This window comes from Aethalodelphis obliquidens, unplaced genomic scaffold, assembly GCF_003676395.1.
Source record: "Aethalodelphis obliquidens isolate GAN/ISIS:26980383/991018 unplaced genomic scaffold, ASM367639v1 scaffold9, whole genome shotgun sequence".
Taxonomy (NCBI): domain Eukaryota; kingdom Metazoa; phylum Chordata; class Mammalia; order Artiodactyla; family Delphinidae; genus Aethalodelphis; species Aethalodelphis obliquidens.
Genome location: NW_020837953.1, coordinates 18,405,554 through 18,429,842, shown reverse-complemented (window position 1 = coordinate 18,429,842; position 24,289 = coordinate 18,405,554). Strand labels below are relative to the sequence as shown.

General features: G+C 40.5%; 3 protein-coding genes across 5 annotated transcripts in view; 2 read left to right on the top strand and 1 right to left on the bottom strand.

The window, feature by feature from the left end:
* ZMYND12 (zinc finger MYND-type containing 12) overlaps positions 1 to 6,722 on the bottom strand; it is a 34,587-nt gene extending 27,865 nt beyond the window's left edge. The window contains exon 1 of the mRNA XM_027108901.1: positions 6,387 to 6,722. Within this exon, the coding sequence (XP_026964702.1) occupies positions 6,387 to 6,496 (110 nt within the window). The 5' untranslated portion in view covers positions 6,497 to 6,722. The remainder of the gene's footprint in view (positions 1 to 6,386) is intronic.
* A 152-nt stretch (positions 6,723 to 6,874) lies between these two features.
* PPCS (phosphopantothenoylcysteine synthetase) lies at positions 6,875 to 10,539 on the top strand. 3 transcript variants are annotated; one of them, XM_027108897.1, is made up of 3 exons: positions 6,875 to 6,987; positions 7,736 to 7,839; positions 9,666 to 10,539. In XM_027108897.1, the coding sequence occupies exons 1-3, from the start codon at positions 6,942 to 6,944 to the stop codon at positions 9,987 to 9,989; spliced, it is 474 nt and encodes a 157-aa protein (XP_026964698.1). In that variant the 5' UTR covers positions 6,875 to 6,941; the 3' UTR covers positions 9,990 to 10,539. The 3 variants fall into 3 exon arrangements, with proteins under 3 accessions (XP_026964698.1, XP_026964697.1, XP_026964699.1); XM_027108896.1 differs by having other exon boundaries at positions 6,984 to 7,563; XM_027108898.1 differs by lacking the exon at positions 6,875 to 6,987 and having other exon boundaries at positions 7,736 to 8,056.
* A 2,494-nt stretch (positions 10,540 to 13,033) lies between these two features.
* LOC113621731 (coiled-coil domain-containing protein 30-like) overlaps positions 13,034 to 24,289 on the top strand; it is a 53,209-nt gene continuing 41,953 nt past the window's right edge. The window contains exons 1-2 of the mRNA XM_027108899.1: positions 13,034 to 13,575; positions 17,556 to 17,614. The gene's annotated coding sequence lies outside the window, so the exon portion shown is untranslated. The remainder of the gene's footprint in view (positions 13,576 to 17,555; positions 17,615 to 24,289) is intronic.

Below are 24,289 nucleotides of genomic sequence, written 5' to 3'. Positions count from 1 at the left end.
TTACAGGGATTGCATTGAATCTGCAGATCAAACTGTTTCATATTAAGTCTCCCAGTCTGTGAATATGAAATCTCCTTCCACTTATTTAGGTTTTCTTTAATTTTGTTCCACAATATTTTGTATCTTTCCAGTGTATAAGTCTTGTACTTCTATGGTTATTCCTTTATTTAAAGTGCTATTGTAAATGGAATAGCTGTCTTAATTTCATTTTTAGATTGCTAGTATACAGAAATATAACTGATTTTTGCATATTTGTCTTGTATATCCTGTAACCTTTCTGAATTCACTTATTAGCTCTAATAGTTTTTTTGTGGGTTCTTCAGGGGTTTCTCTATATAAGATCATGTCATCTGTGAATAGAGGTACTTTTACTCCTTCTTTTCCAAGCTGGATGCTTTTTATTTCATTGTCTTCCCTAATTGCCCCAACTAGAACCTCTAGTACAACGTTGAATAGAAGTGGTGAAAGTGACATTCTTGCCTCATTTCTGATTTTACAAGGGAAAGATTTTATAGACTTTGACTATTAAGTATGATGCTAATGTTGTGTTTCTCTATGGTTCTTTCATAGATACTCTTTACCAAGTGACAGAAATTCCTTTCTATTCCTACTTTGTTAAGTATTTTTATCATGAAGGGTGTTGGACGTTGCCAAATGTTTTTTCTGTATCTATTGAGATGATTATATGATTTTTTTCTTTATTCTATTAAGATGATGTTTTATATTGATTGATATTCATATGTTGAACCAACCTTGAATTCCTGGGAGAAATTCCATTAGGTCATGATATATAATTCTTTTTATATTCTGCTGGATTTTGTCTGCTAGTATTTTGTTAAGGATTTCTGCATCTATATTCATAAGGGATATTGGTCTGTAGTTTCCTTTTGACGTTTTTCTCTGGTTTTGGTGTTAGGATAATATCGGCCTCATAAAAAGTTGGGAACTCTTCCCTCTTCTTCTATTTTCTGGAAGAGTTTGTGAAGAATTGTTAAGTCTTCTTTAAATATTTGACAGAATTCACCAGTGAAATCCTCCTGGGCTTTTCTTTGTGAAAAGTTTTTTGATTACTTAGCTAAATCTCTTTATTTATAGACCTACTCAGATATTCTATTTCTTCTTGAGTAGTTTTGGTAGTTTGTGTCTTATTAGGAATATATTTCATCTAGGACTTCAAATTTGTTGGCATACAATTGTACATAGTATTCTCATAATCCCTTTTATTTCTGTAAAGTTGGTAGCAATGTCTCCACTTTCATTTTCTTTTTTTAAATATTTACTTATTTATTTATTTGGCTGAGCCGGGTCGTAGTTGCAGCATGCAGCATCTTCGTTGAGGCATGCGGGATCTTTCGTTGCAGCACACAGGATCTTTAGTTGCAGCATGTGAACTCTTAGTTGCGGCATGTGGGATCTAGTTCCCTGACCAGGGATCGAACCAGGGCCCGCTGCATTGGGAGCGCAGAGCCTTAGCAACTGGACCAGAAGGGAAGTCCCTCCACTTCCATTTTCTGATTTTAGTAACTTGAGTCTTCTTTTCTGGGTCAGTTTGTCAATTTCGATCTTTTTAAAGAAACAACTTTTGGTTTTGTTGATTCTCTGTATTGTTTTCCTATTCTTTATTTCATTTATTTCTGCTGTAATCTTCACTATTTCCCTCCTGCTAGCTTTGGGTTGAGTTTGCTCTTCTTTCTCTACTCTTTAAAGTATTAGACTAGGTTATTGGTTTGAGATCTTCCTTCTTTTTTAGCATATGTGTTTACAGCTATAAATTTCCTTCTAGGTACTGCTTTCACTGTGTCACATCAGTTTTAGTATGTTGTGCTTTTGTTTTCATTTTACCTCAAAGCATTTTCTAATGTCTCTTGTGATTTCTTCTTTGACCCACTGGTTGTTTGTGTGTGTTATTTCTACACATTCATAAATTTCCGAAACTTCCTTCTGTTATTGACTACTAATTTCATCCCATTGTGGTTGAAGAACATACCTTGTATATTTTCAATCCTTATAAATTTACTGAGATTTTTTAATGATCTAATAGCTGGTTGACCCTGGAGAATGTTCCATATGCACTTGAGAAGAATGTATATTCTGTATTCTATAAATGTCTGTTAGGTCTAGTTCGTTCATAGTGTTGTTCGGGTCTTATATTTCCCTGCTGATCTCTTGTTCAGTTGTTCTATTCATTGTTGAAAGGCGGATATTGAAGTGTCCAACTATTACTATTGAATTATTTCTCCCTTCAGTTCTGCCAGTTATTGCTTCATGTATTTTGAGACTGTGGTTGGATGCATACAATCACAGGTTTCTGCATTTCTATTGCGTATTATATATTTTTATTTAAATGTGAGAAAGTTAGCTATTTGATTCCATTTATACATAGTCCAAAACAGGTAACAATAACCTAGGGCAGGGATTAGCAAGGTTTTCCTTGCAGCCAGATAGTAAATTTTGGGCTTTACGAGCTACTTGGTCTCTGTTGCAACTACTCAACTCTGTTGTTGTAGCATAAAAGCAGTCATAGACAATACATAGCTGTGTTCAAATACTCTCTCTCCTTCCTTTCTCCTGGGACAACAGAAATGCGATAAAGTATGTTCTTTATAAACTGTGACAGCTCTCATAGACATGACAAAAAGCATTTTTAAGGGTTTTTTGATAGAGAATTATTGAAAACAAATCAATAAAAGCACTTAACAGCCAGAATAAAGAAATAGGTGACTTCCACAGGGTATTTATTTAATACGGGCTTACTGAGTAATTGTGTGAGCAATGGAAATATTAACTTACTTAACTGCCTGAACTGTTCTTCTACTGACAGCATCTGCATATCTTTCCCTTCTAAAGAAAGGGTGCATATTTATATGTTCCTGAGCTCTCTCCTTATTCATCTGTATCACCCCTCACAACCATCACAGGGTCATGCATAAACAAGGAGTTGAAAAGTATGCTTTCAAATTAGGGCTCACAATCAAATAGCTTGTGGGCCAGACATGTTTTGTTTGGCCATTACCATGTTTTTTAAACTAATGTGAATGTTGTTAGGCGGGGCATTCATTCTCCAGTTCACCATAGATCTTACTATTGAATACCACTTCACTGTTTTCTCTTCCTGGACAGTGAAAGCATTTTAATTTGTGCCCCATATGTTAAATGAAAGGAAAAAATATTGCAAATTACTCTTATCTATATGCTACAACTTAATAACCTATAGTATTGAAGCCTCTTTCACCTATAATGTTTCACTGTGTACTTTAATAAAAATGCCTTCTCTTAAAAATGTTCTATTTCCTGGGAACATTCTCACAATCCAACACAGAATGATATGCACAAGATTACACAGAGTGTATAAAATAAATGTATTTATAGGAAAAGAACATGAAGAAATTCACCAAAATGTCAGGCTATTAATTATCTGGGTTGCGAGATTATGGATTATATTTCATCTTTATATTTTGTATTTTCAAGTTTTCTGTAGTGCGCATGAATTACATTTATAATTGGGAAAAATTATTTTGCAAAAAAATAAACTTTCACAAATCCAAGTTGACTGTCCTTCCTGCTCTTTAAATTTGGGATGAGGAAAAACAATATTTATTGAGTGCCAGCATGGTCTCAGGCATGGGGCTAGATGCTTTACATTCAACCGTGAAAACCCTGGAAGGGGATATTAAAGGCCCTCATTTGTGAGATATAGAACAATTACCACAGCTTTATTTTCTGGAAAAATCATGAAATCTCTAGGACACAAGGATATAGAAATCTGGAGAAAAGGTAGGGGGAGAGTAGAAGACCTTAAAAATAATTAAAGGCAGTGAAAGAAGAGAAAGAAAATAATGGAGGATAAGGGCATAGGAAATAATAATTTATTCATGCATTCATCAAATATTTAGTTTCAATTATTTCAAGATACTTTGCTGGAGACCATAGGTTATACGCAGATGGCTATGAAACAGATCAAAACATAACATACATATGACAGTCCTTCTACATATTCAACATAATATCCTGCATCAACAGAGCATAATAAAATTGAGCTAACATGTTTGCCAACAACTATAATGAGGCAGGGAAATAAGAGTCATGTGAGAGGTACAGAGTAAGTACAAAGTGAGTTGAGAGGAAGGAGGAATTGCTTCTGGCTAGAGGGATGAAGGGGACAGGGGAAGAGGTAGGTGCTCATATCAGGCAAAGGAGTCTCACCTCTCCCCAGAGTGGCAGACCTGTACTTAAAATTGTTTACTCAGGACTTCCCTAGCGGTCCAGTGGTTCCAATGCAGGGGACCCGGGTTCAATCCCTGGTTGGGGAACTAAAATCCCACAAGCTGTGCGGTCCAGCCAGAAGAAAAAAAAAAAAAAAGATAGATATTAAACAAGTAAAACAAAAACATAAAAGTACAGAAAAAGTGAAGAAAAAATGTGAGAGAGAAAATCAGATAGGGGCATTTAGGCTGGGTTTTCCAGAAAGACCTCTTTGAAGATATAACATTCTGAGAACAGAAAGATGAAAGAGAGCTAGGAAGATTCGAGACTGTAGGGAAAGTTCCCAGCAAGGGCAACGGCCTGGGCAAAGAAACTGAGGGAGGAAAAGAGTTGGCAAATTAGAATTGAAAGAAAGCCTCTGTAACTGCATCAGCGAAAAGAGGGGATGACTGGTGGGAATTGAAGATAGAGAAGCAACCAGGGCTTTGCAGTTTCTGTTACAAATTCTGAATTGTATTCTATATGCATTGAAGAAACAGCAATGAAAACACAGATGCTGTCCTTGCCCTCATGGGGCATACAGCCTAGTGAGGAATACAGACCATTGAACAAGTGATTTCAATCCATGTCATAAATGTGAGGCTAAGGGACCTAAAGAGTGCTGTGAAAGCACCGAGGAGGGACACCTAATTCAGTCTCCACTGGGACCACTGCAACTGAGAAGTTACGCAGCCTTCAGCGTCTACCTTCCAATCTAAAACCATCCATGACCCCCCAGAGGATAAATTCCAAACTCCTTGATCTCATGTCACTGTTTGGCCCTAACCTTTATCTTCTTGGTTTAAACCTCTACTACTACCTATCACAATGATTTTTAAACTTTTTTTTTTTAACTCAGCATACAGTAGGAAATACATTTCACTAGTACAAAGACACATAACCACATAAATCACTAAAACAAAAGTTTCAAGAAACAATTCAAGTAGGATTACTCTGATACTTTCTCTTCTCTTTTTTTTTTTTCCTAAAATGCTTTTTGTGATTTATTCATGACCCGCTAATGGGCCCTGGACTGCAGTCTGAAAATCAGTGACTGCTCCCTCCACGGCTACCTTCTCTACCCACCTCTGAACAAAGTCTGTTCTCTCACCCTTTACCCAAGCAGTCCTGGATGCCAGGAGTGCTCTACCTTTCCTTCTTCATTGTTCATTCACCTAGCAATTTCCTTCTGACCTCTCAAGACCCAGTGCAAATGTTACTTCTTCAGAGGAACCTTTCCAGATACTGCCCTATCACCATGCTTCCATCCTTAGAGGTCCCAGGGAATAGTACTCCCTGAGTGACAGCACTTGTCATGTAGGGTTGTATTACAATGACTTTCTTTTCTAAACAAGTTAGTCGGCTCTGGACTAGGTTTCTGGACGTCAGCAACCTAGCTGCTTTATCTCAGGTCCCAAATAGGGTCCAATCTGAAGCAAAGATCAGTGGATGTTATGCTGAATAAATGAAAGCTGACCTCATCTTGTACTACCCTCCCCACACTGTCACCATCTTGGCTATGCTCTGACAAACTAACTTTCTATCTATTCCTCAAACACACCAAAGTCTTCCCTCCCTCGGAGCCTCACTGTGCCACTCTTCCTCCAGCATTTCCCTGGAGGGCTGTTCCTACTCTAACTTCAGATCGATAGTCTACCCTCAGAGAGGCTGTCTGCCCAACCTCCCATCACATTTCCTTTGTCTTTATGGCATTTATCACTCTCTGAAATTATCTTGTTTTGTCTGTTTGTTTACTTATCTTTCTCGTTAGAACATTAGATTTTTTTTTTTTTTTGGCCAGAGCCGCATGGCATGTGGGATCTTAATTCCCTGACCAGGTATCGAACCCTATGCCCCCTACAGTGGAAGCGCGGAGTCTCAACCACTGGGCAGCCAGGGAAGTCCTAGAACATTAGATTTTTGAGGGACGTGGTGTCCCGAGTTTCCCCCAGGAAGTTCAGCACCTAGAACAGTGCATAGCGCACAGTAGGCGCGCAACAAAAATCTGGGGAGGAATGATTGAGTGGGAGAGGAAGCGGACACAGACATAGAACTCTTAAGGACCTGTCTTGAAGCCGCTTTGAGGGTTCCCTGACTGAGAGAGAGGGGGTTGAGGCGCCCAGGTGCCACGTTTCAGGGCCTACCAGTAATAAGTGACTGTGCAGGCCCCGCAGACCCGCTCGGCCGGAGCTTCGCACACCTCACAGCAGAGCCGGCGCCCCTTGGGCACCGCAAGGGGGTAGATCACGTTCATGCTGCGGCAGACGGTGTTGTCGGTCTCTAGGACCGTTGCCTGGCGAGGACACACTGGGCGGCGGTGTCACGTGACCAACAAGGCGCAGCCTCATTCCAAGCTTTTCGAGGGCGGGGGGGTCGTGGCTCGACTGACACTTGGAGTGTGTTTGTAGGGTTTAAAAAAAACAAAACAAGCCCTTCAATACAAATCCAAAGGTTAAATGGCCGGGCACTCAAATTTTAGCGAGGTCCAAGCCTAGCAGGGTCTGTATGGTAGCCGGTAAGGGTCAAACACGTCCAGATCTTCACCCAGACTAGGAAACTAAACGAGGGGGTGTGACTCCTCCAGATGCCTGCCCAGCCGAGAACTCCCGCCAGCTCAGTGTCAATTTCGCACGCTGTGGGGCGGAACCAGCACGCATTTCCAGACCTGCAGAAACCCGGCGCTGGTAAACTTGCAGCGCATGGTAGCGAACCGCCCCCTCACTATTGCGGCTGCGCGTAGGCCAGGTACCGGGGCAGGGGGCGTGGCGCCGAAGACCCCGTAGCTTGCGCTGGCGCGGCGGGTTCCGGGACCGATGGCGGCACTCGACCTGGTCGCCGAGTTCCCCCAGCCCGCCGGTGCTGCGCGCTGGGCCGAGGTGATGGCTCGGTTCGCCGCCGGCCTGGGCGCGCAGGGCCGACGGGTAGTGTTGGTCACGTCCGGCGGCACCAAGGTCCCCCTGGAAGCCCGGCCTGTGCGCTTCCTGGACAACTTCAGCAGCGGGCGGCGCGGTGCTACCTCGGCCGAAGCCTTCCTGGCCGCGGGCTACGGGGTCCTGTTTCTGTACCGTGCTCGCTCTGCCTTCCCCTTTGCCCACCGCTTCCCGCCCCAGACCTGGCTGTCGGCTCTGCGGCCCTCCGGCCGAGCGGCTTCGGGCTTGCTGAGCTTGGAGGCGGAGGAGAAGGCACTCCCGGGCTTCGCCGCGGCTCTGCGGAGCTACCAGGAGGCTGAGGCTGCCGGCACCTTCCTGGCCATAGAGTTCACCACTTTGGCAGACTATTTGCATCTGCTGCAGGCTGCAGCCCAGGCGCTCAATCCGCTAGGTGCGTGCCTTTAGGAGTCCATCGGATGCCGGGAGGCAGAGCCTTTCCCCCAAGACGCGCATCCCCTTTCCCCCTCTTTACCCATGGCTCTCACAGCGGGGGAACCTGAGTTGAAAAGGAGCTGACTCCATACCCTTCTCCGATTTATTACACCCTGTGCTTCTTTTTGCAGGCTCTTCTGCGATGTTTTACCTGGCTGCGGCCGTGTCAGATTTCTATGTTCCTGTGTCCGAAATGCCTGAACACAAGATCCAGTCATCTGGGGGCCCACTGCAGGTGATGGGCGCTTCTCTTCCAGAGATCTGATTCCCTATAACCAATCTTGGGTTAATTTCCTTTTGATCTGGAGATGGCCTTTCTGCATTCCGTATGTGCTAGGCACTAGGGATCAGAGATGACTAAGACACCGCTCTCCCTCAAGGACCTCACAATCTAGTGAGGTTGCTGGACACAGACATAATTACAGTACAGAGTGATAAATACTCTAGTAGAGGTACGTACAAAGTGAAGTCAGAGCATGGGGTGAGTGAATCTCGGGGAAAGTCAAGGCTTTCTGGAGGAGATGGCTTGAACTGGGTTTTAAAAGATGAGCAGAGGGTGTACCAGACAAAGTAGGGAAGGTCACTCCAGACAGAGTAAACGATTGGAGTTTGGAAATGGGCAGTGTGTTGTGAACTGAAGTTGTTTGGTAAGGCTGGAGAGCCTGAAGAGTGGTGGGGATGGAGGGCAGACTGAAGAGACAGCTTCCTACGCCGAAGATTTTGTATTCCTTCCTAAGGAGCTTGAACTTTATCCTGTGGAGCCAAGGACAACCAAAGTAGGAGAATGAGATAAAGTTTTTGTTTGAGAAGAACATTCTGGCATCAGTATGAAAGGTGAATTAGAGAGAGTGGTGGGGGGGTGATTAGATGGTGGTTATTGTTGCAGTTTAAGGAAGAGGTGTGGGGAAGGTAGTGGTGTGGTTGAGAGGCTGAGATGATCTGGCTACTTGGAACCTGAGGGAATTCTTAGTCATTTATTGGGTGATACAAGTAGAATTTAAATAGGAGAAATTTAAATAGTAGAATTTAAATAGGAGAAATTTAAATAGTAGAATTTAAATAGGAGAAACTACCTGTGGGGCACTTTCTGACTTTGTAGAATAGTTCATTTGTTCATTTCTTCAACAAATATTTATTGAGTACCTACTATATGCCAGGCCCTATTATAGGACCTGGAGATAAAGCAGTGAAAAGAAACATACTGTGCCCTTGTTTCGATTATATTCTGCAGAGGAGACAATAAGTAAGTCAAATGCATACTATGTTAGGTAGTGATAAATGCTAAGGAGAAAAATAAAGCGGGGAATGGGTATGTGATTCCTATCATACTTGCTAACTCTTTGAGGGGACATCCTGATGGTGAGCTTAGTGATTTCATACTTTTTAAATTCTGGGAGCTTTAGTTTATCCTATAATTCCTGTCATTCCTAGTTCTATCTTGAAAGTACACAAAACGACTCAACATTCCCCTTAGAAGGGATTGAGAATAATATAGTAGTATTTAATGAATGGAAATACAGTCACTTCTGTTTCCTCAATGCTAAGATGGTACGTGACAATTTTATTTTTTTTACAAGTTACAATTTTTAAATGGAGTCAAATAGCCAGTCTAGCAATGCAAGAAATATTTTAGGCTGAGAGGTTTAAAACTCAACCTTATTTGAACTTCCGCCAAAGTATCATCTGCATAAACAGATTATTTGCATTTGTTTATTTGAGGGTTTGGTTTAAAAAATAAAAGGGAATGTTTGAGAAGATGTAATGCTGTTCTTTAGAGTTCTATTAATGGCGATGAGGGTTGCAGAGCAGGGCTAATTCATAAGACATGGATTGCCCCAGAATATGTATGAAGCTTTGAAATCAGGCATCCTTATGAACACTACAGAGTCAAGGCTTTTAAGTAAGCATTTAATATGCTTTAAAAAGTTTGAAGTGAGAAGTCCCACTTAAACTGACATAGCCAAACATCTGAGTCTCTGCTTCTTTAGTTTCCCTTGAGATTGACCTGGTTGGTAGGTGGTAACCTTGTTTGCTTATTAAGTTTCTCTTTTTCCAATACAGATAACAATGAAGATGGTGCCAAAAATGCTTTCTCCTTTGGTTAAAGACTGGGCTCCCAAAGCATTTATAATTTCCTTTAAGTTGGAGACTGACCCCTCCATTGTAATTGATCGTGCACGGAATGCTTTGGAAATTTATCGACATCAAGTGGTGGTGGCTAACATCCTTGATTCACGACGGTCCTTTGTGGTTATTATAACCAAAGAGTCAGAAACCAAGTTATTGTTATCAGAGGAAGAAGTAGGAAAAGGTATAGAGATAGAAGAGAAGATAGTGGATGATCTTCAGTCTCGACATACCGCTTTTATACATGACAAAAACTGAAGTAAAAAGCCTTTATTTATAAGATCAAAGATTGTTCAGTGGACCAGGGCTCTTACAGATGGTGAGAACTAGAATAAATCCTTTGCTTTCATAAAGACAGAAGATGAAGGGGAAAAGCAGTGAGTGGTGTGCAGACGAATAGTGCTTGGTGTTTGTCTTTTAAAGGTCTTTTAATACTCAGAAAACATGAGAACAAAGGTAAAGCAGTTATGACCAAACCACCTGACACACTCACTTGAATGATTTCTTGATTTTGAAAATGATTCAAGTTGTTTCTCACCTTAAGAAAAAAAAAAACGTATTGGGAATTATATTCCTCAAAATATACATGTGGGGCCTGAATATCGATCTTCTTCATACTGTAAAAGGGATTATGGATGCATGAATGGCCATGCTTTGAAGAGCAAATATTTGTTCATGCCTACTATGTGATAGGCCCTGAGGATTTTGAGGATTCAAAGATGAATAAACATGTCTAGTTTGGGAAATGGATATATAAAAAATTAAGTACAATAAAGTGTGTGCCCCAAAGCCAACACAATGGAAAGGATGATGTTTTTGTGGTTTTTTTTTTTTTTTTGAAATTTACTAAAGATGGGAGCAGGAGAGAAGGACACCTCCCCAAAGATAGATTATCTATAGAATGATGATTGTCCCACTACATTTACTCCTTGCTTCTTGTCCTAGACTCACTCCATATTTGAGTTAAGAATTTACCTTTCAAATATTTTAGAACTGCTCTTGAGGGAAAGTTAACCCAGGCTTCTACCTGGGGCCATGCAGGGCCCAGTTGGTGGCCACTGCCCTGAAGGAGGCATTACAGGGTGGTAAAGAGTATGGGTTTTGGAGTCATCTTAGCCAGGTTAGACCCTTCCAGCTGTGCCACCAATTAGCATTGTAAACTTAGATACCTGACTTAGTTTCCTTATCTATCAAATGGTGATAATTTCTCTGCAAAATAACATCATTTGTTAGGATTAAATAAATAAAATGGTGAAGGTAAAGCATGAGTCTGGCACTTGGCATGTAATTCACATTAAATAAATGTTTGCAATTGCTGTTTTTCTCACTTAGCAAAGCAGTGTTTTCAAAGCTCCCACTGTCCTGGGCTTTGAGTTGGGAGTGCAAAAGAAGTGCAGTCCTGAGAAATACCCTAAATGACCCATAGGATGGTGAAAAACTACCATTAAGAACTAGGTAGAAGCAAGTACTCTACCTCACATAAATGAGTTAAAATGCAGTTCATGGAGTGAGTTGGGAAGGGTAGCCCAAAGTGTGTCTGATAACAGAAGTACAATAAACTTTAATTGAAAAGATATGAACAGAAGTGCTAAGACACATCTAAATACTTCAGGTGAAGTGTTTGGGAAATGTGACTTCATTAAATCAGGAAGCAGAGGAAAAATACCTGCAGCAATCAGGACTTCTCTGGAAGCAGAAATCCTATTGAACAAAAATTTTAAATTAACTTCTGGTTCAATTGGCAAAACCTAAAAAGCAACAGGCTAGGCAGTGGCTGCAGTACTAAAGGGGCATGAAATAAAAGATTGATTTTCTTTCCTACATCTATAGCTTATGTGGATGATGGCTGTCATTATCTTTGACTGTACAGTGAGGATAAATGGAGTTAGAACTAGAAGTGATTCTAATGTTTGTTTTTATCATAATTATTACTTCCCTTGGGAACCATTTTCTGTTGTGTTTTGTTAATGCTTAAAAACAACCACCACTACCCTAAATGGAATTATTTAGAGTGTTTTCCAATTCAGTTTAGTTTCCATTCAGAGCATTTAAACAGTATTTACACATGTAAAAATTCCAAGAAGTTGTTTTGTTTGTTTGTTGAATCAGCAAATGGAAGTGTGTAAAGAATGAAAGAAAACTAAGAATGAGGGTGGTCTAATGGTTAGGATGCGGCTCTTTCACTGCCGTGGCCGGGTTCAATACCAAGCCACGGCTCGGACAAAAAAAAAAAAACAACCTAAGAATGAAAAGGAACATAAGTCAATGAGAGCAAATAAGGAACTTGATCTAGATCAGAGGACTAAGGAAAGTATCCTTGAGGAGGAAATGACACTTGAACTGCTACATAGAAGTTAAGTGGGCTGGAGGTGATGGTGGTGAGCATTTCAGATCAGAGAGAAAAACACTTGCAAGGGCTCTGGTGCCAGAGGGAGAGATTGAAGCACTTCTAGAAAGTAAGGGATAAGATCCATCCAGATAATGCATGTAGAAGCGGCAAAGCTTTGGAAAGGATCCTATGAGAAACTAGAATAAGACTAAGAAATGTCAAGTATGTGTTTGGGATACCAGCAAAGCAAGGGCCCCAAAACATGAATAAAATCGAGCTTTGATGAACTAACTAGAATCTTGCGGTAAGAGCATTTAAATGAAGATGATAAAAACCGAGGCTATGTTAACTTTTGTGTCTTAGATATTTTTATTTTGCATTACATAGGTGGAGGATACTGTTCGCATAAACCGAATTTTCAGTGCTTAGGGCTTCTGAAGGACTTCAGCTTTAGGGATAGTTCTAGTCAAGTCCTGTTTCTTCATTTTTACAATAATAAGCCGATTCCAAAAGTGTTGTGATTTGTCTTGGTGCCCCACCCAGGTAATGAGTGACAGATTCTGACCTAAAATTAAGAACTCCTGACCTAGCAACCTCCCCCTTTAAGAATGAAGTTACTTCTAGAAAAATAAATCCAAGTTTATTAGGCTTGGGCTCTCGATAAGGTCTGGCGGGAAGCTACTAGAGAACTATAAACATCCTGTGGCAAAACTTACACTTAAAAGTTACAAATACACGCCGTTACGTTACCATGGTTACTACAGAGCCAATGGGATGAACCGTACCTTCGTTCCCGGAGCTAAGCCAGAGGCCAATGTTCTGCGCCGTAGCAATGGTCTCTGGCAGGAAGCACAGCCCCTGAGCCAATGGTGCGTGTCGTTTCTATGGTTCCCGCCGGAAGGACGCGGCGTCTCCGCAGAGAGCGGGGTTGCTATGACGCCCGTGACCGGACCGGCACCTGCAGCTCTCCGCTGAGCAGCGGTGGAGCGTAGCTGCCGCCGGACACTCACCGCTCTCTCTAAAGGACAATTTCCGGCCTGGTTCCTGAGGTTCCCGCCGCAGCCCCAAGGAGAACAGCAGCTATTCTCCGCTCTTTTTTTTAGCATTCCAGGTCTTTCCCGCTTTTCTGCCCAGCAGGGCCTGAAACGACAGAAGAGACTCACCTGACTTGGCCTTTCTCTGCGTAAGGATGGATTCGCCGGTTTCCCGGGACCCACCCGCCGCAGGCCTTTAGAATTAGGCTGCTGCTTTTATTTAAAGAGGGCTTAGAACCCTCAATCTGTTAGGTAGACGTTCTTTTTCTCACTTTCCAGGCGAAGACTCACCCCTGCACAGAGACTGCATCTGAATGTGCAGGCCATGACAAAGTCCACCGAGCCACGGATTCCCCTGGTTGTCGGCCTGTGAACAAAGAACTGCCGTTTTCTCCGTTTTGCCCTATGTTCGCCATGCAGAACTTTAATTCCCGATGAAGCTCCGGAGGCATTTTGTATCCTCAACATCAGGCGTCATCAAGTCAGTTACCTTCTGCCTTTCAAGCTACAACCTCATCCACTTCTCTCATTAATCCTGAGCGCCAGTTTTCCCATCCTGCTCATTCCGCAGCCATTCTCACCCTTTCTTGTCCACACTGCACACTCCTGAATGTCCATTCGTCTCCACCACCTCTGTCATCTCTACACGACCTCCTTCTTTCCTGCTACAATGCTTTGGGTATCTAAGTATTTCACATTCTCCAATCCTGGAATCATTTGGAAGATTTTCTTTGATTCTCTGTGCTACGGCAAGCTTTCTGTCTCGGGTAAACTAGAGACGAGAATGGAGAAGCACACTTTGGTAAATACAAACAGTAAATTTCTACTAGTGTGTTTTGAAAGTGGAGGGGCAAAAAAATCAAAATGCATTTTTTGGGCTTATCGCAGTCTTATATAAAAAAGGAAGATTGTTCCTTGCTTAAGTGAATACTGTGTTAGGCATACGTTTTAGTGATGCATTCATGTATGTGAAAAGATCATTCAGAATGATCATGTAACAAGATTTCAACTTTAAGTCCGTATGAACCCAAAACCGTGATACGATAGAATTTTCGGGAAAGGAGATGCTTGAAACAGTTCTTGTGCCTCCTCTTCATGTCAGTTTGTTGATCAGAAACATCCCTTGTGATGTGAGTCAAGAAACAACAACAACAACAGCAACAAAAAAAAGGAGGAATGATTGAAAATAAATATTTTTGGCAAGGGGGCAGGCTTAATAGTCCTAAAAAGACTGGAACAGAGAGGCCTTAAAAATAGAATATGATTTATTTAGATCCAGTGCAATTGTATTTTAGCATGGAAAACTTTATTTAATTTGTCTTAAAGTATGTGTTTCTCATTGAGTCTTACTATTCTTAAATGTAAAGTTATTTTGAAGATATGCAAAGTGTACCTTTTTAACAGGTATTTGTGGGGATAGAATGATTTAGATATTTTTATTTCTCAGGCCAATTACAGCAGTTATTTGTGATGTTCATGCTTAAAGCCAAGTCAGGTTTCCAAATACTGAGAAATTCAGCTTTCTTTTTTATAGTAGATTGGAAAAGAAAAACAAGTTCTGCAACGTTTTCAATTTTTCACATTAAATGGGAACTGAATAAATTCTAACTCTTGAAAAAAGGGGCTGTTAGATGCTATATGGTAAGGAGTTTTCCTTTCCCCTTCCAATATGTATTTATTGAACAAACATCATTATGGCAATATTAACATAAAACTAAAAAAATTTTCCTCTCACCCCTAGCCCAGTGGTTCTAAACCTGGGACGGGGGTGGGGGTATTTTGCTCGGTAAGGAACATGTGGCAATGGATGGAGACATTTGTAGTTGTCACTACTGGGGATGTATAACTGGCACCTAGTTAGTAGAAGCCAGGGATGCTGCTCTACATTCTACTGTGCACAGAACAACCCCCCACAAGAAAGAATTAGCCAGCCCCAAATGTCAGTAGTGCTGAGTTTGACGTATCAACAGTTCGTTTTTCTGTTCTGTGTCAGTCCTTGCTTATGTGCATACGTTTTTTACATAGTTATAATTACAGTGTACATTTTGCCTTTCTTTTTCACTTAATTTTATATTTTAAGTTTAAACATTGCTACATTGTTCTGAACTTCTAAAAAAAGTATTTTTCTCATTTTATTCAGAGATTGAAAAGGAATAAAAGGTATAATATATACTGTATTTAAGACATCTGTAAGTTTTAAATTATATTTGGGTAGGAGGAAGAAAGAAGGGCTAGGATGAATAACCCAAGTGGATATCTCAGTTTTCATGGCCATACTCTTTACTGTGTTCCCTTATGTCACTCGAAGACCATGGGATCCAAAGTTCATCCTTTTCTCAGAGCCAGGAGATGTGCTGTAGCATGAGGTATGGTCCTGGCCCCTGCACTGTAGTTGGAGGGCACCTACTAGGAGAAATAAGAACAAGTCGAAATGACTGCACTCATTCTTTTTGCTCTCCTCCCGTTTAAAATTCTTTGTGTCTGTCTCGGTTTGCTTTGACAGATTTACTGCCTCATTCTTTACATCTAGACATTTTTGGAAGCCCCAAATCGCTACAGGATGTGCTTCTTTCTAGACAGTGGCTTTTTAAGATACTTAATGAGCATTTATTCAGTATCTCCTTTTAAAGAACAGTATTCTCATATACTTTGTTATGTGGGCAATTTTAGGGCCACTTTAGATGTCAAAGCATTTAGAATTTAAAGAATGAATTTGTATTACCTCAAGATCTGCATTTTTAGAATTTTTGAATTGCTCAACTATCGGGTCTCAATAAATCCACTGGAAAAATGTTAGTTCTGGGATGTCAGAGCAGAACAGGCAGAAGGACCCAGGATTCCAGGCAGAGGGACCCAAATATTCAAAGTCATGGAATAAGCAGCGTGATGGGGATCAATCCGTACACTGGCATGAAGGGCTGTCAAGGTGTGGCAGGAGATAGGACGAGAGAGACAGGCGAGAACCAGCTTGTGGAGACTCTCTGGTGCCAAGCTAAGGGTTGGAACTCTTCCTGAAAGCAATGCGAATGTTAAGTGGCAAGTGACTTGCATTCACAAGGGTCAGTCTGAGAGCTTTGTGGAGTACAGACTGAATGGGGGCCAGCCTGGGAGCAGGGAAGTCAGTTAAGGATGCTATTACCCTAAGTTGGGCAAATGATGAGAGGCTAAACTAAGAGAGGATGAACTGGAAAATCATAAAAGATGTAGAACCTACAAATTCAGGACTGGTTGTCCATGAGAGTGGGATGAATAAGGAGGGGCTAAGGATAACCCCTAGGTTTCTGGCTTGGGAAGCTATATATTGATGGTGATTTTATTAACTGTGGAATACAGAAGGAGGAGCAGGTGTAAGAGAAACATGAGTGGATCGTTCAAACTGAGTTGTTCACTAGAGAGTTGGATATGCATTGGTCTTAAATAGTAGACTCATTTTGTACTGCCTTCCTAGCCTACATACTCTCCCCTGGAATTTGTACCTCTCCACCAATGCTTGCTTAAAAAGAGTAGGCTTTGGTGGCCCTATTTGTACCCCTACTTCCAACCTATCCCAGCCACAACTGACTGAATGAGGAATACTGGACAACTAACTTCAGAGAGAGGGATGTAATTCGTTGGGTGAGCAACAAATAATTGTCTGTCTTTCATAAATTTGAACTAAGAGGTAGATAACAAGAATGACTTAATCCGAAAAATTACATAGGCTTAGGACTTGGATGGCTGTTTTTAGCTGATGAGTGAGCAAGCAGAGAAAGTCCATCCATGTAGAGAAACAAGTAAATGGGAGCAGATTCACAAGGAAACCCCTAGACAAAGACCTCATGGGTCAGGATAGACTAGTAATGGCTGTGCAGTTCCATATCCATTTCCCATGTAGCTAGGTTTAGTTTGCAGCATATGCTCTTGTATCATATTCTTCCAGTAACCCTCCTGAGTAGTTGGGATTGGTCAGCTGTAAAGGTGAGAAAACTCAAAATAGTAATGGCTTGAGAAAGAAATGTATTTCTCTCACATAAAAGTCAAGAATAAAGCAGCCCAGAACTGATAGGGCAACATTTTGAAATTGCCAGAGACTCAGATTTCTTCTCTCGCGATACTATGTTCTCCATGGCCTGTGGCTTCCACCTCACGGTGTCTGGGATGGCTGCTCGAGGTTCAAGCTATCTTGTCTGCATTCCAGCCAGTAGAAAGGAAGAGGAAGAGGAAGAGGGCATCCTGTTCCTTCGAGGACATTTCCTAGGCTAGGTGGCACACAATTCCATTTACAGCCCATTGGTCAGAACTTAGTCACACAGCTGTATCGAGCTGAAAGCAGGCATCCCTGTGATCAGTCAAAAAAATTAAATGTCTTATTTCGCAGAAAAAGGGAAGAATACATATTGAAGGACAACTGGCAGTTTCTGCCACCTGCACTTGTATTTGTTCTAACTTCAGTGTATTTCTGTTTCTTTCCACTTTTTCTAGATCGAGCTGGAGCTTAGCAGAGATGGATTATTATTTAATCCTCCTAACAACCCAATGAGGTAGGCATTACTATTATATCCATTCTATCTGGGGGAAAGCAAAGTTTTAAAAAGTTAGATGACTTGTGTTAGTCACACAGCTATAAAGTGATGGAGCCAGGGATTGAACGAAGGTATGTCAGACTCCTTTGCCCAAGCTATTCATCCCCGTGAGAGTGAGAAGGGCAGAGAGCCAAAGGCAGGGTCCTTAAAAATGGGGACGTTTGACAGGTCTGTGGAAGAGGAGCCCAGGAAGAACACAGGGGAGGAAAGGCCAGGGAGGTAAGAGTGAAAACAGAAGAAAGTGACGTGACATCATAGAACAGAGAAATGAGTGGGCAGATACTGCACAGAGGTCGTATATAAAAAGAGCAGAAACACGTCCAGTTGGATTTGGCATTTTTTTAAATTAATTATTTAAATTTTGGCCACACGGCTTGTGGTTCCTCGACCAGGGATTTAACCTGGGCCCTCGGCAGTGACAGCGGAGAGTCCTGACCACTGGACCACCAGGGAGTTCCCTGGATTTGGCATTTTGAGCATCGTTGTAAGAGAAGCCAAATGCAGTGATTTGAGGAGTGTGGAAGACATGAGAAAGAGGAAAGTAACTTGGGGGGGATGTGGTGGGATCAAAGAAGAGTTATTTTTGTACCTTTATTTTCAAGATCAGAGACCTCTTGACCTAAGGGCACAACGTCAATAGAGAGGGAGATAATGAGCAAACAGAAAAGAAGAAGCTTCCTTGAGGAAGCAATAGAAGATGGGATCTAGAACACAGGTAAAGGAATTAGCTTTGGTTAGGAGGATGGAAAGCTCCTCCTGGAGGGAAAGAGGAAGGTTAGTGTATTGGTGGTAGCAGAAGAAGCTGCCAGAGTTTTTTTGTGTTTTTTTTTTTTGGGGGGGGGGGAATTGAATAGTCTTTATTTCTTTTTTTTCTTTTAACTTTAATGTTAATTGTATAGATGCTTTAAATTTTTATATAATCAAATATATTTATCATTTCTTAATAGCTTAATTTGCCACTTAGTTTAAAAATATGTCCTTCATGATTTGCAGTCCATCTTTTTTTTTTTTTACATCTTTATTAGAGTATAATTGCTTTACAATGGGGTTTAGTTTCTGCTTTATAACAAAGTGAACCACTTATACATACACATACTTTCCCATATCTCTTCCCTCTTGCGTCTCCCTCCCTCCCTATCCCACCCATCCAGGCGGTCACAAAGCACCGAGCTGATCTCCCTGTGCTATGCGGCTGCTTCCCACTAGCTATCTACCTTACGTTTGGTAGTGTATATATGTCCACGCCTCTCTCTTGGTTTGTCACAGCTTACCCTTCCCCCTCCCCATATCCTCAAGTCCATTCTCTAGTAGGTCTGTGTCTTTATTCCTGTCTTATCCCTAGGTTCTTCATGACATTTTTTTTCTCTTAAATTCCATATATATGTGTTAGCATATGGTATTTGTCTTTCTCTTTCTGACTTACTTCACTCTGTATGACAGACTCCAGGTCCCTCCACCTCACTACAAATAGCTCAATTTCGTTTCTTTTTATGGCTGAGTAATATTCCATTGTATATATGTGCCACATCTTCTTTATCCATTCATCCGATGATGGACACTTAGGTTGTTTCCATCTCCGGGCTATTGTAAATAGATCTGCAATGAACATTTTGGTACATGACTCTTTTTGAATTATGGTTTTCTCAGAGTATATGCCCAGTAGTGGGATTGCTGGGTCATATGGTAGTTCTATTTTTACTTTTTTAAGGAACCTCCATACTGTTCTCCATAGTGGCTGTACCAATTCACATTCCCACTAGCAGTGCAAGAGTGTTCCCTTTTCTCCACACCCTCTCCAGCATTTATTGTTTCTAGATTTTTTTGATGATGGCCATTCTGAGTGGTGTGAGGTGATATGTCATTGTAATTTTGATTTGCATTTCTCTAATGATTAATGATGTTGAGCATTCTTTCATGTGTTTGTTGGCAGTCTGCATATCTTCTTTGGAGAAATGTCTATTTAGGTCTTCTGCCCATTTTTGGATTGGGTTGTTTGCTTTTTTGTTATTGAGCTGCATGAGCTGCTTATAAATTTTGGAAATTAATCCTTTGTCAGTTGCTTCATTTGCAAATATTTTCTCCCATTCTGAGGGTTGTCTTTTGGTCTTGTTTATGGTTTCCTTTGCTGTGCAAAAGCTTTTAAGTTTCATTAGGTCCCATTTGTTTATTTTTGTTTTTATTTCCATTTCTCTAGGAGGTGGGACCAAAAGGATCTTGCTATGATTTATGTCATAGAGTGTTCTGCCTATGTTTTCCTCTAAGAGTTTGATAGTTTCTGGCCTTACATTTAGGTCTTTAATCCATTTTGAGCTTATTTTTGTGTATGGTGTTAGGGACTGATCTAATCTCATACTTTTACATGTACCTATTCAGTTTTCCCAGCACCACTTATTGAAGAGTCTGTCCTTTCTCCACTGTATATTCCTGCCTCCTTTATCAAAGATAAGATGACCATATGTGCGTGGGTTTATCTCTGGGCTTTCTATCCTGTTCCATTGATCTATCTTTCGTTTTTTGTGCCAGTACCATGCTGTCTTGATTACTGTAGCTTTGTATAGTCTGAAGTCAGGGAGCCGGATTCCTCCAGCTCCGTTTTTCTTTCTCAAGATTGCTTTGGCTATTTGGGGTCTTTTGTGTTTCCATACAAATTGTGAAATTTTTTGTTCTACTTCTGTGAAAAATGCCAGTGGTAGTTTGATAGGGATTGCATTGAATCTGTAGATTTCTTTGGGTAGTAGAGTCATTTTCACAATGTTGATTTTTCCAATCCAAGAACATGGTATATCTCTCCATCTATTTGTATCATCTTTCATTTCTTTCATCAGTGTCTTATAATTTTCTGCATACAGGTCTTTTGTCTCCTTAAGTAGGTTTTTTCCTAGATATTTTATTCTTTTTGTTGCACTTGTAAATGGGAGTGTTTTCTTGATTTCACTTTCAGATTTTTCATCATTTGTGTATAAGAATGTCAGAGATTTCTGTACATTAATTTTGTATCCTGCTACTTTACCAAATTCATTGATTAGCTCTAGTAGTTTTCTGGTAGCATCTTTAGGATTCTCTATGTATAGTATGATGTCATCTGCAAACAGTGACAGCTTTACTTCTTCTTTTCTGATTTGGATTCCTTTTATTTCCTTTTCTTCTCTGATTGCTGTGGCTAAAACTTCCAAAACTATGTTGAATAAGAGTGGTGAGAGTGTGCAACCTTGTCTTGTTCCTGATCTTAGTGGAAATGGTTTCAGTTTTTCACCATTGAGGACGATGTTGGCTGTGGGTTTGTCATATATGGCTTTTATTATGTTGAGGAAAGTTCCCTCTATGCCTACTTTCTGCAGGGGTTTTATCATAAATGGGTGTTGAATTTTGTCGGAAGCTTTCTCTGCATCTATTGAGATGATCATATGGTTTTTCTCCTCCAATTTGTTAATATAGTTTATCACATTGATTGATTTGCCTATATTGAAGAATCCTTGCATTCCTGGGATAAACCCCACATGATCATGGTGTATGATCCTTTTAATGTGCTGTTGGATTCTGTTTGCTAGTATTTTGTTGAGGATTTTTGCATCTATGTTCATCAGTGATATTGGCCTGTAGTTTTCTTTGTGACATCCTTGTCTGGTTTTGGTGTCAAGGTGATGGTGGCCTCGTAGAATGAGTTTGGGAGTGTTCCTCCCTCTGCTATATTTTGGAAGAGTTTGAGAAGGATAGGTGTTAGCTCTTCTCTAAATGTTTGATAGAATTTGCCTGTGAAGCCATCTGGTCCTGGGCTTTTGTTTGTTGCAAGATTTTTAATCACCATTTCAATTTCAGTGCTTGTGATTGGTCTGTTCATATTTTCTATTTCTTCCTGATTCAGTCTTGGCAGGTTGTGCATTTCTAAGAATTTGTCTATTTCTTCCAGGTTGTCCATTTTATTGGCATAGAGTTGCTTGTAGTAATCTCTCATGATCTTTTGTATTTCTGCAATGTCAGTTGTTACTTCTCCCTTTTCATTTCTAATCCTATTGATTTGAGTCTTCTCCCTTTTTTTCTTGATGAGTCTGGCTAATGGTTTATCAATTTTGGTTATATTCTCAAAGAACCAGCTTTTAGTTTTATTGATCTTTGCTATTGTTTCCTTTATTTATTTTTCATTTATTTCTGATCTGATTTTTATGATTTCCTTCCTTTTGCTGCCTTCGGGGTTTTTTTGTTCTTCTTTCTCTAATTACTTTAGGTGCAAGGTTAGGTTGTTTATTTGAGATGTTTCCTGTTTCTTAAGTTAGAATTGTATTGCTATAAACTTCCCTCTTAGAACTGCTTTTGCTGCATCCCATAGGTTTTGGGTCGTCGTGTCTCCATTGTCATTTGTTTCTAGGTATTTTTTTATTTCCTCTTTGATTTCTTCAGTGATCACTTTGTTATTAAGTAGTGTATTGTTTAGCCTCCATGTGTTTGTATTTTTTACAGATCTTTTCCTGTAATTGATATCTAGTCTCAAATCCTGTGGTCGGAAAAGATACTTGAAACAATTTCAATTTTCTTAAATTTACCAAGGCTTGATTTGTGATGCAAGATATGATCTATCCTGGGGAATGTTTCGTGAGCACTTGAGAAAAATGTGTATTCTGTTGTTTTGGGATGGAATTTCCTATAAATATCAATTAAGTCCATCTTGTTTAATGTATCATTTAAAGCTTGTGTTTCCTTATTTATTTTCATTTTGTATGATCTGTCCATTGGTGACAGTGGAGTGTTAAAGTCCCCTACTATGAATGTGTTACTGTCAATTTCCCCTTTTATGGCTGTTAGTATTTGCCTTATGTATTGAGGTGCTCCTATGTTGGGTGCATAAATATTTACAATTGTTAAATCTTCTTCTTGGATCGATCCCTTGATCATTATGTAGTGTCCTTTGTCTCTTCTAATAGTCTTTATTTTAAAGTCTGTTTTGTCTGATACGAGAATTGGTGCTCCAGCTTTCTTTTGGTTTCCATTTGCATGGAATATCTTTTTCCATCCCCTTACATTCAGTCTGTATGTGTCTCTAGGTCCGAAGTGGGTCTCTTGTAGACAGCATATATATGGGTCTTGTTTTTGTATCCATTCAGCCAATATATGTCTTTTGGTGGGAGCATTTAATCCATTTACATTTAAGGTAATTATCGATATGTATGTTCCTATTCCCATTTTCTTAATTGTTTTGGGTTTGTTAGGGTTTGCTTGTGTTTCTTGCCTAGAGAAGTTCCTTTAGCATTTGTTGTAAAGCTGGTTTGGTGGTGCTGAACTCTCTCAGCTTTTGCTTTTCTGTAAATTTCTCCATCAAATCTGAATGACATCCTTGCTGGGTAATCTTGGTTGCAGGTTTTTCTCCTTCATCAGTTTAAATATGTCCTGCCAGTCCCTTCTGGCTTGCAGAGTTTCTGCTGAAAGGTCAGCTGTTAACCTTATGGGGATTCCCTTGTGTGTTATTTGTTGTTTTTCCCTTGCTGCTTTTAATATGTTTTCTTGTATTTAATTTTTGACAGTTTGATTAACATGTGTCTTGGCGTATTTCTCCTTGGATTTATCCTGTATGGGACTCTCTGTGCTTTCTGGACTTGATTAACTATTTCCTTTCCCATATTAGGGAAGTTTTCAACTATAATCTCTTCAAATATTTTCTCAGTCCCTTTCTTTTTCTCTTCTTCTTCTGGAACCCCTATAATTCGAATGTTGGTGTGTTTAGTGTTGTCCCAGAGGTCTCTGTGACTGTCCTCCATTCTTTTCATTCTTTTTTCTTTATTCTGCTCTGCAGTAGTTATTTCCACTATTTTATCTTCCAGGTCACTTATCCGTTCTTCTGACTCAGTTATTCTGCTATTGATCCCATCTAGAGTATTTTTAATTTCATTCATTGTGTTGTTCATCGTTGTTTGTTTCATCTTTAGTTCTTCTAGGTCCTTGTTAAATGTTTCTTGCATTTTGTCTATTCTATTTCCAAGATTTTGGATCATCTTTACTATCATTATTCTGAATTCTTTTTCAGGTAGACTGCCTATTTCCTCTTCATTTGTTACGTCTGGTGGGTTTTTGACTTGCTCCTTCATCTGCTGTGTGTTTCTCTGTGTTCTCATTTTGCTTATCTTACTGTGTTTGGGGTCTCCTTTTTGCAGGCTGCAGGTTCGTAGTTCCTGTTGTTTTTGGTCTCTGTTCCCAGTGGCTAAAGTTGGTTCAGTGGGTTGGGTAGGCTTCCTGGTGGAGGGGACTGGTGCCTGTGTTCTGGTGGATGAGGCTGGATCTTGTCTTTCTGGTGGGCAGGTCCACATCTGGTGGTGTGTTTTGGAGTGTCTGTGGACTTATTATGATTTTAGGCAGCCTCTCTGCTAATGGGTGTGGTTGTGTTCCTGTCTTACTAGTTGTTTGGCATAGGGTCTCCAGCACTGTAGCTTGCTGGTCGTTGAGTGAAGCTGGGTGCTGGTGCTGAGATGGAGATCTCTGGGAGATTTTTGCTGTTTGATATTATGTGGAGCTGGGAGGTCTCTTGTGGACCAGTGTCCTGAAGTTGGCTCTCCCACCTCAGAGGCACAGCACTGACTCCTGGCTGTAGCACCAAGAGCCTTTCATCCACACGGCTCAGAATAAAAGGGAGAAAAAGTAGAAAGAAAG